The following is a 24651-nucleotide window of genomic DNA, read 5'->3' as shown; positions in this document are numbered from 1 at the left end:
TTGGATCTTTGTGGCTTGCACATCTGAATTTCCTCCTTCCATCTCAACATTTCTTCCCTCCCTGATTTCTAAGGTGTGAGTCAGCTCCTCTCTTAGCTGATCCTTCTGATGTGCAGGTCAAAGGAACACTGAGCTGGGAATCAGTTACAGCTTCTGGTCCTGCCGTGGCCCCAGCCACCTTCCTGTTGGTTCCAGCATGGCTTTGTGGAGTCCTGGGACTCAGGCACAGTGTGGGGATCACTGAGCCTCTCAAAGTCCATTATACTGTGATTGCTTTGCCAGCTCTTCTTCCTCCACTCACAGCCTCGGCCTCCGTTTTCTGTTCCTCCCCGGAATTCATCCAGAATGACGCCAGAGGTCGCACGGAGATGATCTTGCAGACCATGGTCCCCTGAGAGTGCAGGCCTGCATTTTTGCTCAGTTCAACTAGCGCAGTGCCCTGCCCATAAAGCTTTCCAAAACTTGTTGGCTGAAATGAAGAATAGCGATTACTCCCAAGCTGCTTTTAACTTTCACCCTGTCTTTCTAATCATATTTTTCTTTGTTTCACTCCTTTCGGTTCTTTTAATGTATTTTGATGACAGAGAAGATCACCTGTCCCCCTGGGATAATGTCCTTGCCCCTGCTTTTACCCCCCCTTACCTCCTCAGACTCACCTCTCACCTACTTCCTGCTCTATTGCTGTCTTTGTTTTCGTTTAGTTTCTCACTTGCCATGTTCTCTGGCCTCCAGTCTTCACAAATGCAGTTTGCTGAGACTGTTCTTTTCTGCCTCATCTCTTTGTCTCACTAACTCCTCTTCCCAGTCCCAGCCTAAATGCGACTTCCTCTTGGGAGTTTCCCCTGACTCCAACTATTTGGGCACCCTTGCTGCGTGTGCTCTCACGGTACTCTATAGGGCCATCTCTCAGCCTCTCCCACAAGACTGGAAGCTCCTTGAGGCAAAGGTGTGGATGTCACCAGTATATCTGGAACACTGGCTTGTTGGATGGATGGCTGGGTGGGTGCATGGATGGATGGAGACACAGTTAGCCCATGTAGGTAACCTTTCCTTAAATCTGTAGGATTAGAGTTCCTGAAACCTTGTGGAAGGAATCCACCCTGCATGCTTTTAGGAAGCAGAAATTTGTCTTAGCCATATCCTAGCTCCATTTGCTGCAACTTGAAGAAGGGATCTCGATGGTGGGAGGAGAAAAGCTTGAGGATTTTGTTTGTTGTTTGTTTTTTCATTTTAATTATAAAATACATGCCACATTTGCCATCTTAACCATTTTAAGTGTGCAGTTGAATAGTATCATGTATGTTCATGTTGTTGGGGAATCAACCTCCAAAAGTTTTTCATCTTGTAAAACAAACTCTGTACCCATAAACATAGATTCCTCATCTCTCTTCCCCTCAGCCCTGGCAACCAACATTCCAGCTTCTGTCTGTACGAATCCGTCTTCTCTAGGAACCACATGTAAATGAAGTCATCATGCTATTTGTCTTTTTATGACTGGTTGGTTGCATTTATCATTGTGTCCTCAGTTCGTCCAGTTGTAGTACGTGTCAGAATTTCCTTCCTGTTTGAGGCTGAGTAATATTCTGTCATACGTACTCACCACGTTTTTTTCTGTCCGTGGATGGATGCTTGTGTTGCTTTGACCTCTCGGCCATTGTGAATAATGCTGCTAGGAATGCGAGCATGCAGATAAGTCTTCAGAGCCTGGGTTTTAAATGTGAAAACTGCAACATGGGAAACTACAGGGTATGGCTGAATGTTAAACCTGCCCAACCTTGCCAGAACTCTGGTAGTGGGACATTTGCTGGGCCGGGTTCTGAACGCAGGGTGTTGTGCGGGCTTCATAACCTGCAGAGTAGTGTGGAAGCCATGTGATAAGAAAACCACCCAGCAACAGTGTGGTCGCATGGGCCCTCCTGGCGTTTGCCAAGTACCTGTGTGACCTGGGGAAGAACTTCGTCATTCCCGTGACTTGGCTGAAAGAGTATGGTCAGTTGTTTCTCCCATACATTAACAGTTCCCAAGCCAAGGAATTAGACTGCCGTGAAAGTAGAACTATTTTCAGGGCTTATTGACAACTTTTGTTGGAAAAGGAGCCTACTAAAGAACTCGCTGCTGTTACACAAACACAAAAAGGATTCTTCATCAAAGTCTGTTTCTGTCTAAGGAGTTCCTTCTTTATTTTACATACCCCAGGGTTGGAAAGTGTTTCAGATTTAAAACTGTAATGGCCAAAAGGTGTCCTCATGACATTTCATTGTTGATGTTGTTGATACATAGTGAACGGAAGGAAAGTGAGACAAGACAGAATTATATTTCTTTTATAAAGAAATATATTCCTTATATTCCTTATATTTCTTTTCTTGTTTTGGGGTTTGTTTTGTTTTTCTAAGACAAAGCCTTGCCCTGTTGCCCAGGCTGGAGTGCAGTGGCTTGATCTCAGCTTGCTGCAACTTCCAGCTCCAGGGTTCAAGCAATTCCACCATGCCTTGCTGATTTTTACATTTTTGGTAGGAACAAGGTTTCACCACGTTGGCCAGGCTGGTCTTAAGTTCCTGACATCAACTGATCCACCCACCTCAGCCTCCCAGAGTGCTGGGATTACAGGTGTGAACCACCACACCTGACCAAGTCCTCATGTTTCTATAAAAATTAAACCACCAAATAGCCTAGATCCTACCTAACCTATTTTCTACATTGAAAAATCCTGCCTTCTTGCATTTCTAGATAAATGAAAAAATAGAGCTGATGTGTGTTTCTATAAATAGCAGATTTAACAGTGTGGCTTGAGGGTTTGAGCCTCTGAGCTTCCAGTGGTCTCCAAGGGACATGGTCCTATCAGTACGCAGCGCGATATTTCGGGTCGTCTCTGGCCATCCTTTGTACTCAATTGATACCATTCTGTTTTCCATTTTTGGCCTTTTAGTGTTACCCATTGAGTCCAGAAATGCTTGCCAAAGGTAAATAAATCACATCCCTCTGGTTTCCTCAGCGACACTAAGTCACAGCCAAGGACTCCGGGAGAGGATGACTGGGGGTGGGGGCGGGGGATCTTGAGGAATGTTCTTTTACTTCCGCTAAGAAATTGAATTTCATTATTATATTTTATAAATATTTTCTTCTGTGGCTCATAACCTGATGGAGGGCTTGTTGCCGAGGTCTTGCAAGGTAGGGAGGGGCGGGGCTGGAGACGCCGCGTTTCTTCTCAGGTGTGCCTGTGGCCCCAAATGGAAACCAATCAAGGTGCGATTTATGTTCATTAAGCGCTTGTCAAAACTGAAAAATTTTCTAATCAACAGCAATCTAGCTGCAGCCCCCTCGATGGCTGGGAGGGCCGCCTCTGCCGCATCGGCTATTTGCCTGTTACAACTCTAGGCTAAAAATCCGCTGATGATTACATTAGGCTAAGCTGCGAAGTAAATGAACCATGTCTTATTTAGGTGCCACTAGCTTCAGAGTAGCCCTGCCCCGCAGGGCCCTTGATAGCGTTTTATGGCTTTAAAATTAGTGTAGCTTCCCATTTGCTGCAGGGTGCTACATGTTATGCCTTTGAACTCAATAAGCAAAGGGAACGGGCCCTTTGGTTTTGCTCCCTTCTTTTTTCCCCCCTTGCATTTTAGCAGTTTTGTTTTGCATCTTTTCCAGACGACATTTAGCAATAAAAGCGTCTGACTACCACATACATGCCTCCCCCACTTAAAAAAAAAAAAAAAAAAGATGAGGAAGAGAAAGAAGAAAAAGTCGACAACGTCATGCGTCTCCAGTGGACGAGGTTTTTCGTGTTTTCTCCCCGCTGTGCTGCAAAGTGAAAAATGGCTTTGCAGGTCAGCCCTAATGACTTAGCATGTCAGAGTCGCTACCGCAAGAGGGAACAACACCTTTAGCTCCAGAAATTGCCACCTAAAGTCAGAGGGAAAATATTTCAGTATTTTTATTGGACAAGAGGAGTAAGAGCTAACATTTATCGAGGGCCTTGGTGCTCTGTTAAGCGCTTTGGTATTATCTCAGTTAATCCTCACAACAGTATCACAAAACAGGAGCTGTTTCTAATGATGTGGACGTGGGGACGTTGAATGATGGAATAGCATGCCCCCAGGTGCAACTCAGAAGAGAGTGGAGGCTCTCTGATTTCGAGGTTCATTCACTCATCAGGAGAAAGCCACGTTTTTGTCTTCTGAAGACTTCTTTAAGAAATCAGAAAAGTATGGTTATCAGTGAATGATCTGATCCATTTGAATGGAATCTAATACAAGGTGCTATGAACTACCTTGGCAGGCGTTATGTTTAAGAAAACAATAATTCCTGTATAAGCAGTTCATGGAAAAAATACATATAGGAGACTTCTAAGTAGGCCTAGGTAAAAAGTTTAAAAATTAGAAGTACTTACCATTTGTCATGGGCAAAAACTGAAGTGGGATTTTCTCCTTGTTACCTGAGGTCTAATGGCAGAAGATACGATGTAGCAGTGGTTATTCAACTCAGAGGAGTTGAACTCAGAGGACAGATGTGTGTGCTCTGATATCTTAAAATTCTACTGTTTGGCCGGGCGCGGTGGCTCATGCCTGTAATCCCAGCACTGTGAGAGGCCCAGGCGGGCAGATCACTTCCAGTCAGGCGTTTGAGACCAGCCTGGTCAATGTGGCGAAATCCTATCTCTACCAAAAATGCAAAAATTAGCTGGGTGTGGCGGTACGCACCTGTAATCCCAGCTACTTGGGAGGCAGAGACAGGAGAATCACTTGAACCTAGGAGGTGGAGGTTGCAGTGAGCCGATATCATTGCCATTGTACTCCAGCCTGGGCAGCAAGCGAAACTTTGTCTAAACAGACAATCAAGCAAAACTCTACTCTTTGTTTTAATGCTGCATATGTTAGCAGATTCATCCAAAGAAATGTGAAGTTTTAAAGAGACCCAGACAGGTAATATCACCATGGTGAACAGTTTCATATAACTCAAAATTTCTAGGATCTAACTATTGATCCAGTTGTTTCAAGTCGTACTCAAATATTGAAATACTAGGACAGCAAAGGAATGGTGCTGGCTCCTTGAAGTCTGTTGTAGTGGGAGGTCTATAGCGATTGTGAAGAGACAGGCAGCTGTTTTCTTATCTGAAGCATCCATTGTACAGGCTACGTTTGAGCATGCATGGCTTACAACTGGGTAATACTTGATTTAACCTAGAATGAGAAAAATCTTTCTTCCAGTGTAAACCTCAATGTACTAGGTCAGTCAAGACAGATACAATCAAGAAGCAAAAGGTATATTCGTAATTCGATGTGGAATTTTCTGCTTTTTGACTTCTATTAGAATGACTTACCCTTTGGACTGGTAGACTTGAGCCATGCATGTTGGATGCTGGCCTCTGCAGCACATGGACCAGAGAAGTTTGCTTTTCCCGTCAGCGGAGAGACTCTCCATTGTACGTGGAGCTGCCACCACTGGTCCCCAACAAGGCCTCACCAGCCTCCTCTTTCACCATGTGTCATGTAATGACCCAGACCCAATAAAGCATTTACTAAGTAGAGAATATTCCACACCTACCCTTGCTTACCGCCATGATGGAGTGGTAGACTGAGGTAGGCTGATTTCATCTTGATAATCCAGGTCAGTCACTCCAACCAACACTGTAACTTCCTTCTTAGCCTGTTGACTTTGCGGTAGGAGGAGCCCAAGGTGGCCGGGTGACAGTCTTCCAGTTTAATGGAATCACTGTTGTGTCTCTTGGTGGCAGCATTTCCTCCCTCTGGAACAACCCCCCGACCCAGGCCAGCAGAACGTAATGTTGCGGGAACTGAGGCAAAAATTTTGCTAGTGGGTCCCTAGGGGTGATGGCCAGTGGTACCACTTCCATTTCTGCCCCTCGATTCCTGGACCTGTGAATCCTGGCGATGGGAGAAACAGTACCATGTACTGGACGCTGATTCCGAGCACGCATGGCCTTCTGGAGAACCTTGCCCCAGCCCTGCAAAGTCTTGTCACTTAGTTGGTGTTGTAATTGTGACTTCAAAAGGCCATTTCACGTTTCTGTCAACCCAGCTGCTTCAGGATGATGGGGAACGTGGTAAGACCAATGAATTCCATAAGCCTGAGCCATTTGCCTGTGTCAGTGCTGGACATCTGATCGGCTAGGTGCCTGCTTCCTGCCATGGCTGCTGGTCACTCTCATGCACTTACAAGCATGGGTCAGGTAGGCTTTAGGAAGGCAGTTCTGGAAGTTAAACACTGGATTGCTGTTGGCCGTCTTGGGAAACAAAATGATTTCTCATGGGATCTGTCCCCTTTGAAGCTGCCTCCTACCTTGCTTTTGTGACTGTGATCCTTTGGAGAGAAGAGAAATTGTCTTCTTTGAGTTCTGTGATCTGAAGGGATGTGCCAGAAGATTTTCCATAGTTCTGCAATATTCTCACTGTATTTTTAAGAGCATGACTTTGGTCTGCACCTGTCACTATGGACGAGGCTATTGTTTATTATTCATAAATGTGGCACTTGAACATTTGCTTGATCTTTTTGAATGGGTGGTCCTATATATGTCTTTAGAGATTAGTTTCCTTTGAAGACAATATTAAATGGAGTTAGCATTTAATATTAAACAGAAGAGCAGTGAACTTTACCGTGGCTTCTCTTACGTACCTTTTTTTTTTCTTTTTTGAATGGCTCTTTAAAAATAGAACTTAATAAATTGCTGCTTCCTTTTGACCCTGGATATTCATGAAGTGCAGTGAAAACAGGGAATAATGAGTCATTCTCTTCCTCCAGGCGAAGGAGGAACAAACACATGTAAAAACATGTACAATGTCTTCTTCCCAAGGTCCGGTTCTTTGGCTCCTCCCCAGGTTGTGTACATGGAAGCATACACAGGGAGCCCATTGGTTTTCAGAAATGCAGCTGGACTAGCAGTTCTCAAGACTTTGGGCTCAGGACCCCTTTATCTTTTTAAGAATTACGGGCCACTCTTGGTGGCTCACGCCTGTAATCCCAGCATTTTGGGAGGCCATGGGGGTTGGGTCACCTGAAGTCAGAAGTTGGAGACCAGTCTAGACAACATGATGAAACCACATCTCTACCAAAAATATAAAAATCAGCTGAGTGTGGTAAAATGTGCCTATAATCCCAGCTACTCTGGAGGCTGACACAGGAGAATCACTTGAACTCGGGAGGCAGAAATTGCAGTGAGCTGAGATCACACCACTGTACTCCAGCCTGGGCAACAGAATGAGATGACTTCTCAAAAAATAAAAGTAAATAAAAAATTACGGAGGGACCCCAAAGAGCTTTTGTTTATATGGATTTTTTTTCTATTGATATTCATCATGTTAGAAAATCAAACTGAGAAAAATTTTAAATACATAAATCCATTTAAAATAACAATAAACCACCCATTATATGTTAATATAAATAATATTTTTGAGAAAACTAATTTTCAAAATAAAAATTCATGAGAAGGGTTGCATCGTTTTATGCTTTTTTCAGTCTCTTTGGTACCCAGTTTTGTATGAGAGCTGGATTCTCGGATTTGCTTCCATCTGTCGTGATAAGGTGATTTGGTTCATCTTTGAAGAAAATCCCAGTATACAGATGTGTGACTGGAAGAGGGCAGAGTATTTCAGTCATCATTCCAGATCACTGAATGTTCCTCTTGCGTACTTCACCAAAACTCAACATGTGGGTTTCTTAAAGCTTAGTAATGTAATGTGAAATCACTAATTTTTTTTTTCCTTCTCTGCTACCTTAAAATCCATCCAACTGACTTGCACTTTGAATGATCTTTCATGTGTATTTTACCCATGCAGGCATATCCATACACATCCATGCATGTGAGGTCATAACCCCGTCGTTTCAAGAAAAACAGTATTTTTGAAATGAAGTATGCAGATTTCTAAATAGTGACAGTTTTCATGATATAACGTCAAAAAAAATCATTCATGTCACCACCAATCTTGTGAGAAAAGTTGCTAAGGCTTTGGAAGGTATCAAGCACGTAGTGAGAGATACAAGTTTGCCACATACGTAGAACTGAAACCATAGTCAGTCTATGCCTGGCATTGTCAGTCTTTCAGGTAAAAATTTTGGCCCACCATAGAAGTGGCTAGTTCAGCTTGCAACTCAGTTACAGAAGTGCCTTTCTGCAAGACAGCCATCACCCTTCAGTACCCAGCAAAAATGCTATACACATGCTTTCCATGGCATAGCTCAGAAATTGAGAAAACATGCACTCAAAGATTGGAATGTTTAAAAAGCAGTCACACATTTTTTAAGTGTATTTAAGAACATCTATAAATGAAACTGTTTTTGTTAGTGCTTAAAGAACATGCCAGTGAATAATATAATGATTAGTACAGTTTGGGGCTACTACTTTGATTCATGTTAATCACCATCATGTTTGTACCATGAAAACAGATTTCAACACAGCAATAAAAAGACAAGTGCTGTTTCTGAATTGTTTTGAAAATCTTACTGAATTGGAAAACTTCTTAATAGAGTATCAAGGACCACACTTTGAAGATTGCTAAAATAGATTATGCAAGGAGGAAAAAATCAATTAGGTTGGCCATGTTGAAAAAACCATGGCAAATTTCAGTATGTCTGAAGAGTTACATATCTCTTCAATATTATATATTAATATAAAATATTCTATTTATCAACATACATGTAGTTATAGACTAGAACTTAATGGAGAAACCTAATTGGAACAAAGATTTCCATTATTTTTTCCATCATGTAACTATGTAAATTAAATGTCTTAATACTTTTTAAAAGTATACGTAATAATGGAGTATGCTGATTCCATCATCTATCCTTGAAGAGAGTGGAGCTTAAGCACGGTCAGATTTTCAAAGCCTTGTGCTTTTTTTCTCTTCTGATGTTGAGATGCCAATCATGCAGTTTATACATTTCGGTTTAGCTTTAAGATCTTGTTAACTGCTTTTAGTACCCCTGTGAACACATCAGCAAACCATCTTTCACCAGACAGCCAAAGGTAAGGTCAGGATGCGAGGCAGTGAGAATCAATACAGTGAGGGTATTTTTAGGGACTGTTGATGGATTGCTGTATTTTGAGCTTAACTTCAAGTGCCAAATGCCCCAGAGCTGACTAAGATGAACTCACCATTTATTGAGAACAGGAGAGGCCATCGGGCACATAGTGGGCTCTGGGATGGCCAAGACAAGATGTACGCACCTTTCCCTTTGTAGTTTTGGGAAGAATTATTGTATATTTTTAAGTAGCCTAATACAGTGTTTTGATGAGGACTTTGTACCACCCTCCTTGCTGGAGCCAAGTGTTACTCTTTCGGTAACCTCTCGGTCCTGGGAACACATAACTGTGAAATTCTAGGGCAACATGTTAAAGCAGCGATTCAATTAATTCTCTGTATCAGGAGCGATCTGGTACACCGAGGCACTAATGACTCCGCATCCTTCTCCAAAGGCAGCCCCACAGAAGGCAGGCACTACGTTAAGCTGTGCTGCTGTCAGCAAGCTGAAAGCTGTGGGTCTCTGACACGGCTCTCAATTGCTAGCAGGTTTCTCTCATTGCACCTCATTTGCATCTGGGACATCAATTAGCATGTTTGTTGAGGCTAATTGAATGAAACTCAATCATAGCTCTTAATTGCTTGACTATGTGAAAAGAAATCACATTAATGCAGCTAATTAAGTGTACGGCAATAGATGCAACATAATTAGGAGCGAAATGTAAAAAACAAGGGATGGCAAAGGTGCTGGAGCAGGGTTGCAGGGGGACAGCGAGGCGCAGTTACCAAGCGATTGGTGGGTTCGCAAACAGGTCCCTTTGCTCGGGCGCCTGCTTGGAAAAAATCAGCCGCATGATGATCATGGACAACTTGAGAAGAAAAATGCAAATAGGTTTGCAATTACTACTTTTTCAAGCTGTTGAGGGGCAGGAGATGGCACCTCTGGGGGGCCTGGCTCTTGAGTGGGCCCCAGGGACTTGTTAAGTGCTGTTTAAAAGTACTTGGCTTTGAATTACCCTCACGCCTTGTTAAAGGGTTTTTCCTCTTTCATCTTCCATCAGCATTTTCAACAAGGAACATGGAGAAGGGTAGTATCTATAACATTTGCATATCAAAAATCAAGCTTCCTGTCCTAATTTTACTCAGGTCCCTACTCAGACCTGTGAAGGGTCTGCACAGCCCCTTGGCTTCTAAGAAAGACACTGTTTAGTGGTTGTAGCTTTAATTCCTCAGGTGCCAAGCTGCGGAGAGGTGAAAAGGGTGAGTTCTTTCAAAACCAGAAAGCTCAGTGTCGTTTCTCTTGGGAGGAACTAGAAGCCACAGAAACATGTGTCTTTACCTGCCACCTGTATGTGAAGCGTTGAGTTTGGAGGGCTTTTATTAACTAGGAAATGCATTTTGTAAAGTTTTTTAAAATGTGTAGTGCCTTGAAATATAAGAATTGACTATTTTATGTGCCAACTTTTTTTTTAGAGCTAGTTCTTCTGAGGTTGCAACGCCTAACTCCGGCAACAAAACAAATCCCCTGGCCCATGCTGAGCTAAAGATAAATGTCTTCCCTTGCTACATTCGAATCTGGAGAGCAGACACTTGGTACATTTCTGTAATAATTTTGAATAAAATATCCTGGTTATTGTATGTTAAAACATGCCTATTAAAAGAGCCCATGCTGAGGCTTAGTCACTATCTGATTAGCCTCATTTTAGAGCCCATAAGCAATAAATGCTCAATTACACTCCTGTTATTGTATTTTAATTTGTTAAGAATTGGCATTAAGGAAGAAAGTTATAGCAAGTTGATATTTTTAAAGGAGTAACTGTGCAAGAAGGAATTCATTATTTACAAGCATTAACTTTGGTTTGGAAACTTGGGTTTGCATATTTTCAGTGTATTAATGGAAGTAAATTAACGATGCTTGAGGAAAACGCTTTTTAAGAAATGACCAACACCAACCAGAGACCTCTACGACGTGCTTTGCTTTGCTTTGCTTTGCTTTTTGAGATGGAGTTTCGCTCTTGTGACCCAGGCAGGAATGCAATGGCACAATCTCGGCTCACTGCAACCTACACCTCCCAGGTTCAGGCAATTCTTCTGCCTTAGCCTCCCAAGTATCTGGGATTACAGGTGTGTGAAGCCATGCCTGGCTAATTTTGTATTTTTGGTAGAGACAGCCTTTAACTATGTTGGGCAGGCTGGTCTCGATCTCCTGACCTCAAGTTATCCGCCCACCTCGGCCTCCCAAAGTGCTGGGATTACAGGAGTGAGCGACTGCACCTGGCCTGATGTACTTTTCATTTGTCATCCTCAACACCGCACAGTCCTGACAGTTCCTGTGTATCTTGCATTTCTACCTTTCCTTCCATCTAGTTTAATACAGTTAATTAACTCAATAATAAATTTCTATCTTTGTCTACATCCTCTCAAAGTTGATTATGATTTGTAGGGTCCAGCATCTCAACTTCCAAGTGGAGTCTTCTTTCAAGGGCTGGTGAATTCAGATATGCAGTTCCCAGCCCAGATACTACCTTCCAGTACCCTAAACCCACCATGACAGCTTTCCTTCAAGGGGTCCGTGGTTGGCTCCAACCAGCCTACCCTGAGAGTCAGGCCACCCTCCCTGAGCCACTTTGCAAGATGAAATGGCCAGTCACCAGCCTCAGATGGCCTGGCATCTCTGCTCCTGGCCTCTGGGCTGATGGAAGATGCATGCGTGCCAGGGTTTTCTCTCTGGATGGACTGTTTGTCCTCTGCTGGGGAGTGCCCAGCCTTGCCCCTGCCTCTGAATTGGCCCCACTGTGGCACAGTTTCTGATCCTTTCTCCAGTGGCTTTCAGCCCATTGCTCTTCCTCCTGGTTCTGACCTTGGTGTTTTGAGTTTTCCGTCTACACCAAGAGGTCTGTCCTCGGGGGTCACCAGGGACCCTGAAGCATCTTGTCCCTCTGCGGCTGGTAGGGGAACCTGCCAGGGTTCTGTGTTTCTCTCCCAGAACGTCCCCAACCAGTGTGCTTGTGCCCTCATGTAATAGCGTTTCTCCTCCCGCCCTTCCTGTTAAGAATTCCTGCACCCTGTTCCCTTGAGTCTGGTTTGACTCCATGGGGCACCCTCCAAGTCACTTTAGTTATGGGGAGGTCTGTGCTGTGACACCCCAGGCCCACCCACCTTCCCGTGGTTGGGCAGGGAGAGAACAGCTCTTCTCATCCTCTGCCCTGAGGACCCTCAGTTTCATTCCTCTCCCCTGAACTGAAATTGTATACTCTGTGGTTTTTGTTGTGCCATTTCTTCTATCAGCAGACATCTTACTTGTTGATAAACCTGTGACCCCTTCACCTGCTGGAGTGTGGGCGGTGTCAGGCAACTGAAGGGTAGACTGCTCACCTGTAATCCCAGCTACTCAGGAGGCTGAGGCAGGAGAATCACTTGAACCCAGGAGGTGGAGGTTGCAGTGAGCCAAGATCACACTGCTGTACTCCAGCCTGGGTAATAGAGTGAGACTGTCTTGAAAAAAAAAAAAAGAGTTGGGAGACAGCCTGTTTTTCGGAAGCCACTAGGATCTCGCTTTGGCCTCCCTGCCACTCTGTGTCCCAGCAGCTCCCTCAGTACACTTGGCCAAGTTTCCTTGTCCCTGAGACAGAGGCTTCCAATGCTTGCACATTGATTCTAGAAATTTATCCAGCTATCTCTCTGCATCAGGTATTAGAAACAAATTTTCGGTGCTGCAAAAGAAATAGCACCTGAACACAAATTTTCTCAGCAAGGCAATTCACCTCTATAGAAGGGTGCGTCTCACGGATGGAGCAGTGGCAAATGCACACCTGAACAAGGGAGAGGAAGGGGTGCTTATCCCTGACACAGGTAGCCACTACTGCTGTGTTGTTCCCCTATTGGCTAGGGTCGGACCACACAGTCTATGCTCATTCAGTTTGGCTATTTTAAAGAGAGGAGGAGTAGGAACCAGAGTGGCGGGGTGAGCAGTTTCGGTGGGAAAGAGTTATGGAACAGGTGAACTATAGGTGACTCAGGTCAGAGTAGGTGACCTGGGGTGACTCAGGATGAAGCAGGTGACCAGGGTGAGTCCAGACTCTAAATATGTGGGTTGGGAGGGAGAGGCACGGGGAGACGTGTGGTTTCGGTGAGAGAAATAGGTGCAGGTAACTGGGGGACAGATGTCAACTGCTGATCAGAACTGGTGGGGAGAGTTGGCAGGGAGTTTGTTTACTAAAACAACAGGCAAGGAGAGGAAGAGAACGAGGAAGTTAAACTTTAAAATGGAGAACAAACATCATGAGACTGAACATCGCGACGTATCGATTCTTTGAAGAGAAACTTAGAACTCACTGTAGTTAACATCAGGTAACTGCCATTCAGCAGTTAAAAGACAGCAGCCCACTTCCCCACCCTGGCTCCATCCCTTACATCCAGCATGTGGGTTTGTTTGGCAGTTCTAAAATCACATTGGCTGAGCTTGGTGGCTTATGCCAGTGACCCTAGTACTTGGGGAGGCTCAGGTAGTAGGGTCACTCGAGGATAGGAGCTGGAGACCAGCCTGGGCAACCTAGCAAGACCCCATCTGTAAAAAAATAATTAAATGAAATGGAATTACGTTCACCTGAGCTTAATCACTTATAACAAAGACAAATTTATTGGTCTTCAGATCCAAAGGGAATTCACCAAGATGCTGTCAAGGAAAGAACATATTTATCCCCCCTTCCTGCATAGTATTAAAACACTCAAAATGTTGTTATTCCAAGAGTTATTGTCAAATACAGTCATATCTGTGTGTTCATGGGGGGTTGACTCCAGGACCCTCCAGAATACCAAGATCCTCAGATGTTCAAGTTCCTTATCTAGTACAGCATAGTATTTACATATAACCCTCACACGTTCTGCCGTACACCTTAAATCATCCCTAGATTACTCACCTCATGCGATGTGTATGCACTATTTTCTTATTTGTATTTTTTTTATTGTTGTATTGTTACAGAGGGCTGAGTATATATTCTTTCTTAACGTGTGATATCGATTGATACTTATCCAGAGTGATTAAGATACTGTGTTTTGCAGACAAGGATTCTCATTACCAAAAATAATAATTAGTGATGATGATGATGATGATGATGATGATGATGATGATGATTTACTAAGGGACTGGTAACTCACTGGCCAGCAGGCCCCTACCGTGGCTCTCAGTTCTTGTCCCCCTCCCCGCTTCCCTGCTCATCAGCCACTTCCCAGGTACTGTTTGACTCCACAGCGAGTCAGGTGAGCTGCCAGAGAACAGTCACTGTCCACCCAGGCTGCCCTGCGATTCCCTGATCGCTGCTGGTCATTTGCTTCCGAGGCCTAGAAAGCCACCTTCTTTTTCTAACATCCAGCTTTTGTATATCCATCCCTGAGCTCCATAATTGTTTCGATGCCGTAATACCCACCCCTCAGACATCTTCCTGGTTCTTAGCAAAAACACTTGACCTTTTGACTTCCAGCTTTCACCTGATTTTTCACCAGACAGCTTCAGGCTTATCTATATTTTAATAGTTTTCCCATCTGAGACAGAAAGGTTATTACAAAATGGCTTCCTACTCCATGGAATTTTACTTGGAATTTATAAGAGAAGCCCAGGTTCCTGGTGTGCCCTCTGATAAGCAAGAGTTCAAAAAATAGAATTTAATGTGTAGACCTATTTCCTAATGCCCCTTGAAGGAGGCGTCTGCAGTGTCTCTCCTTCTATCTCTAGTTCCTGGGTTACTTCGGGAACAGAAGCAAAACTCTGATTTAAATCTAATGATGATGTTACTGGTACTCTACAGATAAAAATCTCATCATTTTAAAAGTGCTCTCCACGGTGGAAGGGTCATAGGGTTGTAATTCATGACATCTGATACACTCTTGTTCTAGATTGTAAAAGGTCTTTTTAAAAATCTCTTGGGTGTTTAACATTTTGAACAGGATTACATGCAGAATGTTCACGGTAAGGAGATTGACCTTCTGAGAACCACTGTGAAAGTCCCAGGGAAGAGGCCGCCCCGAGCCACGTCAGCCTGCGCTCCCATCTCCAGCCCTAAAACCAATGGCCTGTCCAAGGACATGAGCAGTTTACACATCTCACCCAATTCAGGTAAGCTTCCAGCAAATGCACTAACAGATCCACTTCAATAGCAACAGATGGTACAGGCTTGAGGACAATGTTGGACTCTTAGGTTAAGCGGAGACAGTAACTATCACATTACAGATTAAGGTTTGGAAACCTTATTGCTTCTGTGGCTGATCTTTTCCTTTAAACTTTCAGTTCCACAAATGCCAGCCAGCAAATGGTGCTTTGAGTCACAGCTGCAAAAACATGCGTCTGGGCCTTCCCAGGGCTGCGTGGTGGGAAGTGAAGTTTCACGTGTGAACTGGGTATCTAAGGGCCTTCTGAAAAATGTGAATTAATGTTAAAGTGTCAGAGATTAACTCATTTCTGATAACTGTGTGTCTGAAAATGGAAAAGCCATTTGAAGCAAGATTCAGAGGAAACCATTTGACCTACATAAAATGTAAACTTCATGTTATTATATTTTAATTATCATCTGACATTCTTTAATGTGACTTAACTTCTCTGTATTCTCTTTTAAAGGAGAAAATTTTTTTCATTCAGGATCAGAGAAAGCTAGTATTTTCTCAAATGTTGGTGTGTTTAGAAATTCCTGGCTTCTGTGCCCAGTTGCAAGCCGTTCAAAATGACATTGTTCATTTTATTTAAGTTTTTGCAAATCATTGCTCTGTGGCCTGAACCTTCCCATGTCTGCTCATCAGAGAAAAGGGGACAGTCCTCTCAAGTCCTCCCACACACACTCAGGCTCCTTCAACATAGGGATATCCATTCAAGAATTTTGCGTTTTCTCCAGCAGAAAGTCTCTTTCTTTTCTCCCACCTACATCCAGTCTTCTTAAAACAGAATTCTGGCCAGGCACAGTGGCTTGCACCTATAACCCCAGCACTTTGGGAGGCCAAGGCGGGCAGATCACCTGAGTTCAGGAGTTCAAGACCAGCCTTGCCAACCTGGTGAAACCCCATCTGTACTAAAAATACAAAAATTGGCTGGGCATGGTAGTTCAGGCCTGTAATCCCAGCACTTTGGGAGGCCGAGGCGGGTGGATCACAAGGTCAGGATATCAAGACTATCCTGGCCAACATGGGGAAACCCCGTCTCTACTGAAAATATAAAAATTAGCTGGGCGTGGTGGCACACGTCTGTATTCCCAGCTACTTGGGAGGCTGAGGCAGGGGAATCTCTTGAACCCAGGAGGTGGAGGTTACAGTGAATTGAGATTGTACCACTGCATTCCAGCCTAGCGACAGAGGGAGACTCCATCTCAAAAAAAAATACAAAAATTAGCTGGACGTGGTGGTGGGCACCTGTAATCCCAGCTACTTGGGAGGCTGAGGCAGGATAATCACTTTGAACCCTGGAGGCAGAAGTTGCAATGACCCGTGATCATGCCATTGCACTCCAGTTTGACTGACAGAGTGAGACTCCGTCTCAAAAAACAAAACAAAAACAGATTTCTGGCATGCTGGAGTTTCTGGCCTTTCATGCTGCAGTTTCCCCTAAGCATTAAGTGCTTTTCAAGAGGGATGGTGCTGACCGCCTGACCAGGTTCAAGAGATTCTCCTTGAACGACACTGGTTGGTGAGAGCAAGGTGATACAGAGGAGGTGAGATTTGGGTCCTCCATGCTGGGCTACCCCCGCGCAGTGGGAGGCAGTCACCGAGCTGGTTCCTTGCCCCCACACTGGGTGCCCTTGCCCAGCCTGCCTGTGTTGCGGGGCGCTGAGTCAGAGGAGATGGCATGAAGGTGCCCGGAAAGCTGGATACGAACACAAGCTATTGTTTCTAATCAAAATAAAAATTGGCTTTATGCCAAAGGAGACTTTAGTGCCTTCCAAAAAAGTGAGGAAAGTATTTTGCAGGGGCTCCTATGACCTTCTGACCTTTCTTCCAGGCATCCGTGAGATTTTTCTTACTAGGGCGGTTTGTTAACTGTGGGGTGGGGAGAGAGAAAAGAAGGGCACAAGAAAGAAAAAAAAAAATCTGTAGTGAGTAAAAAGCTGAAGGCTTTATTACATTAGTACATTACATAAACTCATTTATTTATTCAAAAAGTGTCTGTCAGCCAGGCTTGGTGGCTCACACCTGTAATCCCAGCACTTTGGGAGGCCAAGGCAGGTGAATCACCTGAGGTCAGGAGTTCAAGACCAGCCTGGCCAACATGGGGAAACCCCCATCTCTACTAAAAATACAAAAATTAGCTAGGTGTGGTGGTGCATGCCTGTAATCCCAGCTACTCAGGAGACTAAGGCAGGGGAATCACTTAAAACCAGGAGGCAGAGGTTGCAGTAAGCCAAGAGCGTACCACTTCACACTACTGCACTCCAGCCTGTGACAAAGTGAGACTCCATCTCAAAAAAAACAAAAAAACGTATATATATATTTCTATTTTCTCCAGCAGAATATATATCAAGCACCTATTTCATGCCAGAAATTGTGCACACTGGAGATACAGAGTCCCTGACTTCTAGAATTTTTCTATTTCCACCTCCTTTTCTGACCCATCACATCACAGCTAGTCATCTAGTTATTTAAATCAGTAAGCATTTATTGAGTTTTATTTTTATAAGTTTTAAATTGATAAAAATACATTAATTAAATAGAAATTAAAATGAAAATTTGTCTTTGTAACACGGTGTTTTAAATTTTCTATACATTATGGAATGGCTAAATGCTGCCATTCATGGAGTTTCTAATGTGTGCCTGAGACACAATTCCTGCCCTCTAGAATCTCTCCTGTTGTTGGGGAGAAAGGTTAGTAGACTGAGCCTGCCCCAAGCTGCAAGCCTCAGTAGGGCAGTTGTAAAGGGCGGGGCATGGAGACCCAGAGATGCTGAGGTTGGTTCCACCCTGGGAGATGGGCCAGACTTCAAGGAATAGGGGGTACCTGCTGAGTTTGAATAAAGGATGAGAATTGGCCAGGCACACAGATGTGCAGGAAAAGCACCCCTTCTGTGAAAAAGGGTCGACTCTGTAAAAGTCAGATTTTGATCTTCCTAATCTGGAGACTCCCATTCCTTGGAGCCACATGCCACTGTTGTCCTAAGGGAAACTAATGTTTGATTAAAAGTAGGTGATAGAAAGCCCCATAAACTGTCCCATATCTCACGGAGTCAGCTACGGCGCAGACCTCTCTCTTTGAGGGGGTGAGTTGTGTCCTTGAAAGGCGTTTTCATTGCCCAGTTTTCATTCTCTTTAAGAGCCCCCTGTTGGGCAATGGGAGGGTTGCAACGAGATTAAAATCCCTTTTCCGTGGTCGCAGCCCTTGCAGCACATCTCCGCAACCCTCAAACAGGTGAATCCCGCACGGGGGCCTGGCGGACTTTCCGTCTCCTCTGATTCCAACCAGGGATACAGAAGTGGGGTTCTCACCTTAGCACAAAGGCAGTGCCACTTTGGGAAGAAGAAAATGCCTCATGGTCCCCGCCATGCTCAGGAAGGTGGCACCCCGACCAAACGGGCCGGTGAAGTCATCAGCGGTGTGCAGAGAGAGTGCACAAAGCCTTTGAGCTTAATTCTCGGGTTATGAGAATAAGCCGTGGCAGAGGCACTAAATTCTTGGGAAATTTTAATTTGCATTCACCTCCTCTAAACATGAACATTAATCTGTAAAGTGATACATTCTTTCTTGCTTAAGAAATTAAGGCATTTGGGGATTTGAGTTTTTATACTCTGAAAATTGAGTTTCTTGTGTCTAAAGTTACTATTCATAAAATGTCCTCTCGCCTGAGAAATTCCGACAGAGCAAATTCAATCTGAATAAATTGAGGCCACATTTAAGAGATGAACTTTTAGCTAAAAATAGGTATTAAAGACCTGTTGGCCAAAAAATTTAATACACTACTTAACCTTATTCTTCACTATTGACTCATGTTTTGTCTCTCAGTTCTGGGTGAACTGGAGGGTTTTCTTTTCATTTTCATTTTTGTATTCATTTTCTTATCTCAGTGTGATTGAATCAGTTACATGTTTTATGCCGTCTGTTCTCGTAACTTCCATTCACATAGACCTATATGTATGGACCTAAATCTTTGTGGATAACACTTATTATTGCTTTAGAGTAACTGTCCATAGGTGAAATGATTCATTCATTTGGTATAACCATTTGCAGGGTTCTTGATACACATTTAGAAGGTTAACTTCTAAACAGTTTTATGTAAAAACTTTTCCCATCCATAGCAATCGCCCATTTTGCCTCACACACGTGCTAATGCTGGTAATATTATTTTTAGAATTTATGCTAATCTGGTGAGCCATAAAAATACCTTAAGTTTTGTTTATTTGGATTTCTTCAACTGGTAGGGAGATTGAAGAGCTCACCATTTTCTTATGTTGTAATTGATTGTTTAGGTGTATTTTGCCCATTTGACACTAGGTTCTTGTCTTTTTCTTGTTGATATCTAAGAACTCTTTGTATATTTAGGATATAAATATATTTGGCAGATATTTACCCAGTTTATTATTTGTCTTTTAAATTTTATGGTCATCTTTACACAGAGAGGTTTTCCCTCTTTTTTATTTATAATCAGATCACGTTTTACTGTTGCGATTTCTACTTTAATCTGTTTTAAATGCCTTTTATAATCTCAAAACCAGATTACAGTTTATATATGTATACCTCTAAGTTTTATTTTTATTAGTTTTTTCCCTTAAAAATATATGTACATGTGTATATATGTGTGTGTGAATATATGTATATGCATATGTATCTTTATATGTGTGTGTGTGTATACGTGTCTATGCGTATATTTAGCCCCTAATCCACCTTTAATTTGTTTGGGTCTATTGTGTGTGACGGAAATCTAATTGAATTTTTTATTCGAATAAATAATCAAGTGTCCTTTCTCTCTTTGTTGAATTTGTTCCTTTCCCTGTGAATTCTGTATGTCTCCTTTGCTGCAAAGGTCAGTAATTTCCTCACATGGGCTGTTTCTGGCCTGTTGGATGTATTCCGAGACCTGGTATTGCTGCGTGGTCTTACCTTATATAGATTTACCACAGAGTCTTAGATTTCTACCGTTTCTGTCTGGTAGTATAACACAGTTAAATATTTCTGTCTTATCTTTCAGTTTTTCTTGGCTACTGCTACCCATTTATTTTTCTCAAATGAGCTAAAGAATAACTTGAAACCTCTTCCTCCCTGATAAAAATAATCCCCACATTGGGGCACTTCACATCGGGTCCTCCTGAGGCTGTGATACAGGCAGGTAAATAAAATAATAAAAATAATCCCATCATGGCTTTAATTGGCATTGTTTTTAAGCTATTAATTATGGAGGAAGTGACATCTTTACTATGTTGAGTGTCTTATCATGGGACACTATTCTTTCCCAATTTATTTAAATTTGCATTATAGCCTCCAGCAAAGTTCAGCATTTTTTTTTTCCATTTAGTTGCTGGACATGTCTTGTTAATCTATTCTGTTAGTTTGTAATTTTTGGTGCCTCGTGAAGCTAATCTTTTTTAGAGGGGACACCATGGCCCATGCCTGTAATCCCAGCACTTTGGGAGGTCAAGGCAGGGGGATCTCATAAGGTCAGGAGTTCGAGATCAGCCTGGCCAACATGGTGAAACCCTGTCTCTCCTAATAATACAAAAATTAGCCAGGAGTCGTGGCGCGTGCCTGAAGTCCCAGCTACTCGGGAGGCTGAGGCAGGAGAATCACTTCAACCTGGGAGGCGGAGATTGCAGTGAGCCAAGATCGCACCGTTGCACCCAGCCTGGGCAACAGAGCGAGACTCCATCTCAAAAAGAAAAAAGAAAGCTGCTAATTTTTGTGTTTTCTGTATTCAGCTATCTTGCTGAACTCTTCTTAGTTGGAATAGGTATTGGATCTTTCTCTTGATTCTCTAGCACAGTCATCATGCATTCCGTATTTCAAATAGTGGAATGCCTCACTGTGTGTCGGTGTTGACTTTTAATTTCTCCCAGCCGTTTACTGGTTCAGAGACTGTATTGTTTTGCCTCCTGGGCCATTCATTTGCCACTGTTAATGAGTCCGCTGTGTGCCCAGCCTTGATTAATGCTCCGGATATGGGGAATGTTGAGGGACAAGACTGTCCCTCCAGGAGCCGTACACTCCCGTGGGAGTGGAGGAGTCCGAAGTTAAACACACAAGTAAGATCACTGTAAGGAGTGTTAAGTGCTGAAGGGGCATGTGGAGCAACGGAACAGAAAATACCTGGAGGGATCAGGGGTGGGGTATTCCTCACATTTGGGAAGTGATTTGCCTGTGTTGAAATAGTGACTACATTTCACACTCTAAAGCACTGGAAATGTGGTCATCTTCATGTCGGTTTTTGTCATGGGCTTGGGAGAAACACGCACTGTCAGAGCAGCGCCTTGTGCTCTGCTGATGGCTGGGCTCAAGCCATCCTCTGGGGCTCATGCATTGATGAGAGCAGAGAGCTGCAGTGGTGATGGGGTGACTCTCGGCTTCCTGTGGTGGTCGAGGAGTGCAGGAGTGGGCTGGGGCACAGCAGCAGGCTCTGCGACTACAGGAGAGCTGGCCGGTGTTGTCCCTGCCACCAACACCCCCAAGAGAGCGTGCCTCGGCACAGGCAGCATGCCTGGGGAGAGCAGAACCTTTGAATGTGGATGCTGGTGCTCAAAAGAGGGAACCAGAGATGATTGTGAAACTCAAACATCCTTACAATCACAGGGGATGGGAAAGGAATGGAGAGAGGCAAGGCAGCTCTGAGTGCAGGTGGTATGAAGCGCGCCAGCCTGCCCACAGCCCCCACACGGTAGGTCTGAAATGAAACCCTCCAGTCAGCATGGGCCATACCCCTGTTCAAAGCCCACAATCAGCCTTCTCATTCGGGAAGGAGTTGGCCAAGGCTGCAGAGAAAACCTACATCTGCCTCATCAACTCACATGCTCTAACCCATAGATAATGGACAACAAAGATGTTTGTGGGAACCGGCAGTAAAAATATGAAGGATGACTGATCTTAGGAAAAAGAGTGACACTTAGTAGGTGAGTTATTAGTCATACTCCTAAAATGAAGCAAACAGAGAGCATGTGTTTGGCCAGGCACGTTGGCTCACGCCTGTAATCCCATCACCTTGGGAGGCTGAGGCAGGCAGATTTCTTGAGCCCAGGAGTTCCAGTCCAGCCTGGGAAACATGGTGTAACCCTGTCTCTACAAAAAAATGTAAAAATTAGCCAGGCATAGTGGTGAGTGCCTGTGGTCCCAGTTTCTGGGAAGGCTGAGGTTGGGAGGATAGCTTGAGCTCAAGAGGTCAAGGCTTTAGTGAGCCATGATCATGCCACTGTACTCCAGCCTGGGCAACAGGGTGAGGCCTGTCTTCCAAAAAATGAAGAGAATATGTGAAAATACTATAGGAGAAAGAGTTTTAGAAATAAAGATTGCAGGCCAGGCGCAGTGGCTCAAGCCTGTAATCCCAGCACTTTGGGAGGCCGAGGCGGGTGGATCACGAGGTCGAGAGATCGAGACCATCCTGGTCAACATGGTGAAACCCCGTCTCTACTAAAAATACAAAAAACTAGCTGGGCGTGGTGGCGTGTGCCTGTAATCCCAGCTACTCAGGAGGCTGAGGCAGGAGAATTGCCTGAACCCAGGAGGCGGAGGTTGCGGTGAGCGGAGATCGCGCCATTGCACTCCAGCCTGGGTAACAAGAGCGAAACTCCGTCTCAAAAAAAAAAAAAAAAGAAAGATTGCAAAAATAAAAAATTCAGTAGATAAGTTAAATACTATAAAGAACATAGCTAAAGACATGTTGATAGTCAAAGATATAACAGAAGAAATTATGCTAGAGGCAAGTAAGGATATCTGAACAGTCAGGTGTCAAGTTGGATAGGAGAGGAGGCTCTGCAAAAATAAAATCTTAGAAAGCACCCAAAATAGGAGAAGAACAAGGTTACCTACAAAAAAAGATAACTATGACTGTAGACTTCTCAAGAGCAACATGCATTCTTAAAGGTAATGGAAATATTCCCTCCTAAAGACAAATAATTCTGAACCTAGAAGCCTATAGAAAGACACTACTTATCAAATGAAGGTAGAAAATACCTCTTTAGATGACATGCAGGGCTATACAACGTCTTCATCTTAAAGGGTTTTGAAAAAATTACTTAAGGATCTACTCCAGAAAAAAAAAAAAAAGAACCCAAAAGATACTTACTCAAGCCAGGTTACACCCTTCTTTCCTTATTCAAGGTCACTCACTTCTCAGGATGCCCATGGGCTTTATCAGCTTCCATTCTTTTGGCCTGGAACTTATTTTAAGTTGCAATTTAGTGGGGATTTACCAGCAGGCGCATTTGAGAGAATCTTCCCAACTTTGATTTCAGGTATATGTCCAGAGAAGGAGGTAAAATGTCAGGTATTTTCTGACGTGAATGTTTGGCCAGCCTGGTTTGCTAAAGCTGTATCCACATGTAACAGAATGCAGAGTTGTATTAGCTTCCACAGTTATTTTCACATTTAAGTAGAGAGCAGGAGAACAGAATGGCCAAGAGCAAGGGTTTTGGTGTCAACATCACTGAATAGAATCCCACTTCTCCCATCTCAGACCCTTCTGAAGTTGTCTCTCTAAACCCCAGCTTCCTTGTCTTTAAAATGGGGAAATGATGTCTACCTCTGTCGTACGGAGCACACACAGCATGCCTTTCAAAAGCTTGGCTGATGCTGACTTCGCAGAATTCTATCATTAATTCGTCATAACAGTGATGCCAAACGCAAGGAAGAGGAGAGAGAAATTATGTTCTTGAATTAATTTTTCAAATACAATAAAGGGTTTACAAGGCCTTTGAGTAGATGTAGTGGACGTAGGGCTTAGACTTCACAAACCCACGCCCCCACAACAGACAGCATCCCACTCTCATGGCTGTGAGGGGCAGACAGAAGAAATGCTCTTCCGGACTTTCATGGATCTCCATGGAGCCATCTGCTCCAGTTCTGTGTCCTGTGGTCACTTTATTCTGTAACTCCTGGTTGTGACATTTTTGTTCTAGGATGACAGATATCTTCTTGTCTCTAAAGTGTGTCTTTGTTGGGTTTTTGCAACTATGGCTATGTTTTTATCCTAACCAGATTGATGCTTAGACCTTTGTCAAAGGAAACCTTTCCCCTTCTCCTCCACATGCCCCCCTTCCCCACTTGAGGCCCCCAGCAGTTTCGAAATATTAAAGCCGTCAGGAGGGTTGAAGCTGATTTTCCAGGGGAGGTGGGGGAGGCGGGGACAGCAAATGTGTTTTGAGTATTGAACTGCCGTTGACATCTAAAGTCTCAACCATGCTGTTTTCTCCACACTTCAGCAATCAGGACATCCAGCAAACCCATAAAAAACCAAACTAATAGCATGAATATTCAGTGACCTAGAATACTAATTATTGTCATGAATATTAATGTGATCGGACTTGCTTTTTCCTCTCCTCTTTCTCTCTCGTCCTCCTTCTCCCTCTCTCCCTCTCTCTTTTTTTCCACTTAGCCGGCTCTAAAGATGGGTCATAATGAGAGCATTTAAGAGGGAGCGCTCTCCGCCGTGACAGGGACCGGGGTAATAAGGAGAGCTTGATTAACGCGGTGCACTTGGGGGAGAGATGAGAGGCTTCACGTGGGCCTGTTCGG

The 24651-nt window shown here is 43.7% G+C and overlaps 1 protein-coding gene across 8 annotated transcripts in view; it reads left to right on the top strand.

Annotated features, from left to right (window-relative positions):
• AGAP1 (ArfGAP with GTPase domain, ankyrin repeat and PH domain 1) overlaps positions 1–24651 on the top strand; it is a 624335-nt gene that overhangs the window by 396667 nt on the left and 203017 nt on the right. For all 8 annotated transcript variants that reach the window (XM_039469755.2, XM_039469754.2, XM_039469753.2 and 5 more), the window contains one exon: positions 14916–15084. In XM_039469755.2, the coding sequence (XP_039325689.2) occupies positions 14916–15084 (169 nt within the window). The remainder of the gene's footprint in view (positions 1–14915; positions 15085–24651) is intronic.

This window comes from Saimiri boliviensis, chromosome 5, assembly GCF_048565385.1.
Source record: "Saimiri boliviensis isolate mSaiBol1 chromosome 5, mSaiBol1.pri, whole genome shotgun sequence".
Taxonomy (NCBI): domain Eukaryota; kingdom Metazoa; phylum Chordata; class Mammalia; order Primates; family Cebidae; genus Saimiri; species Saimiri boliviensis.
The sequence above is the reverse complement of the archived record's forward strand: the minus strand, read 5'-3'. Positions and strand labels throughout refer to the sequence as shown.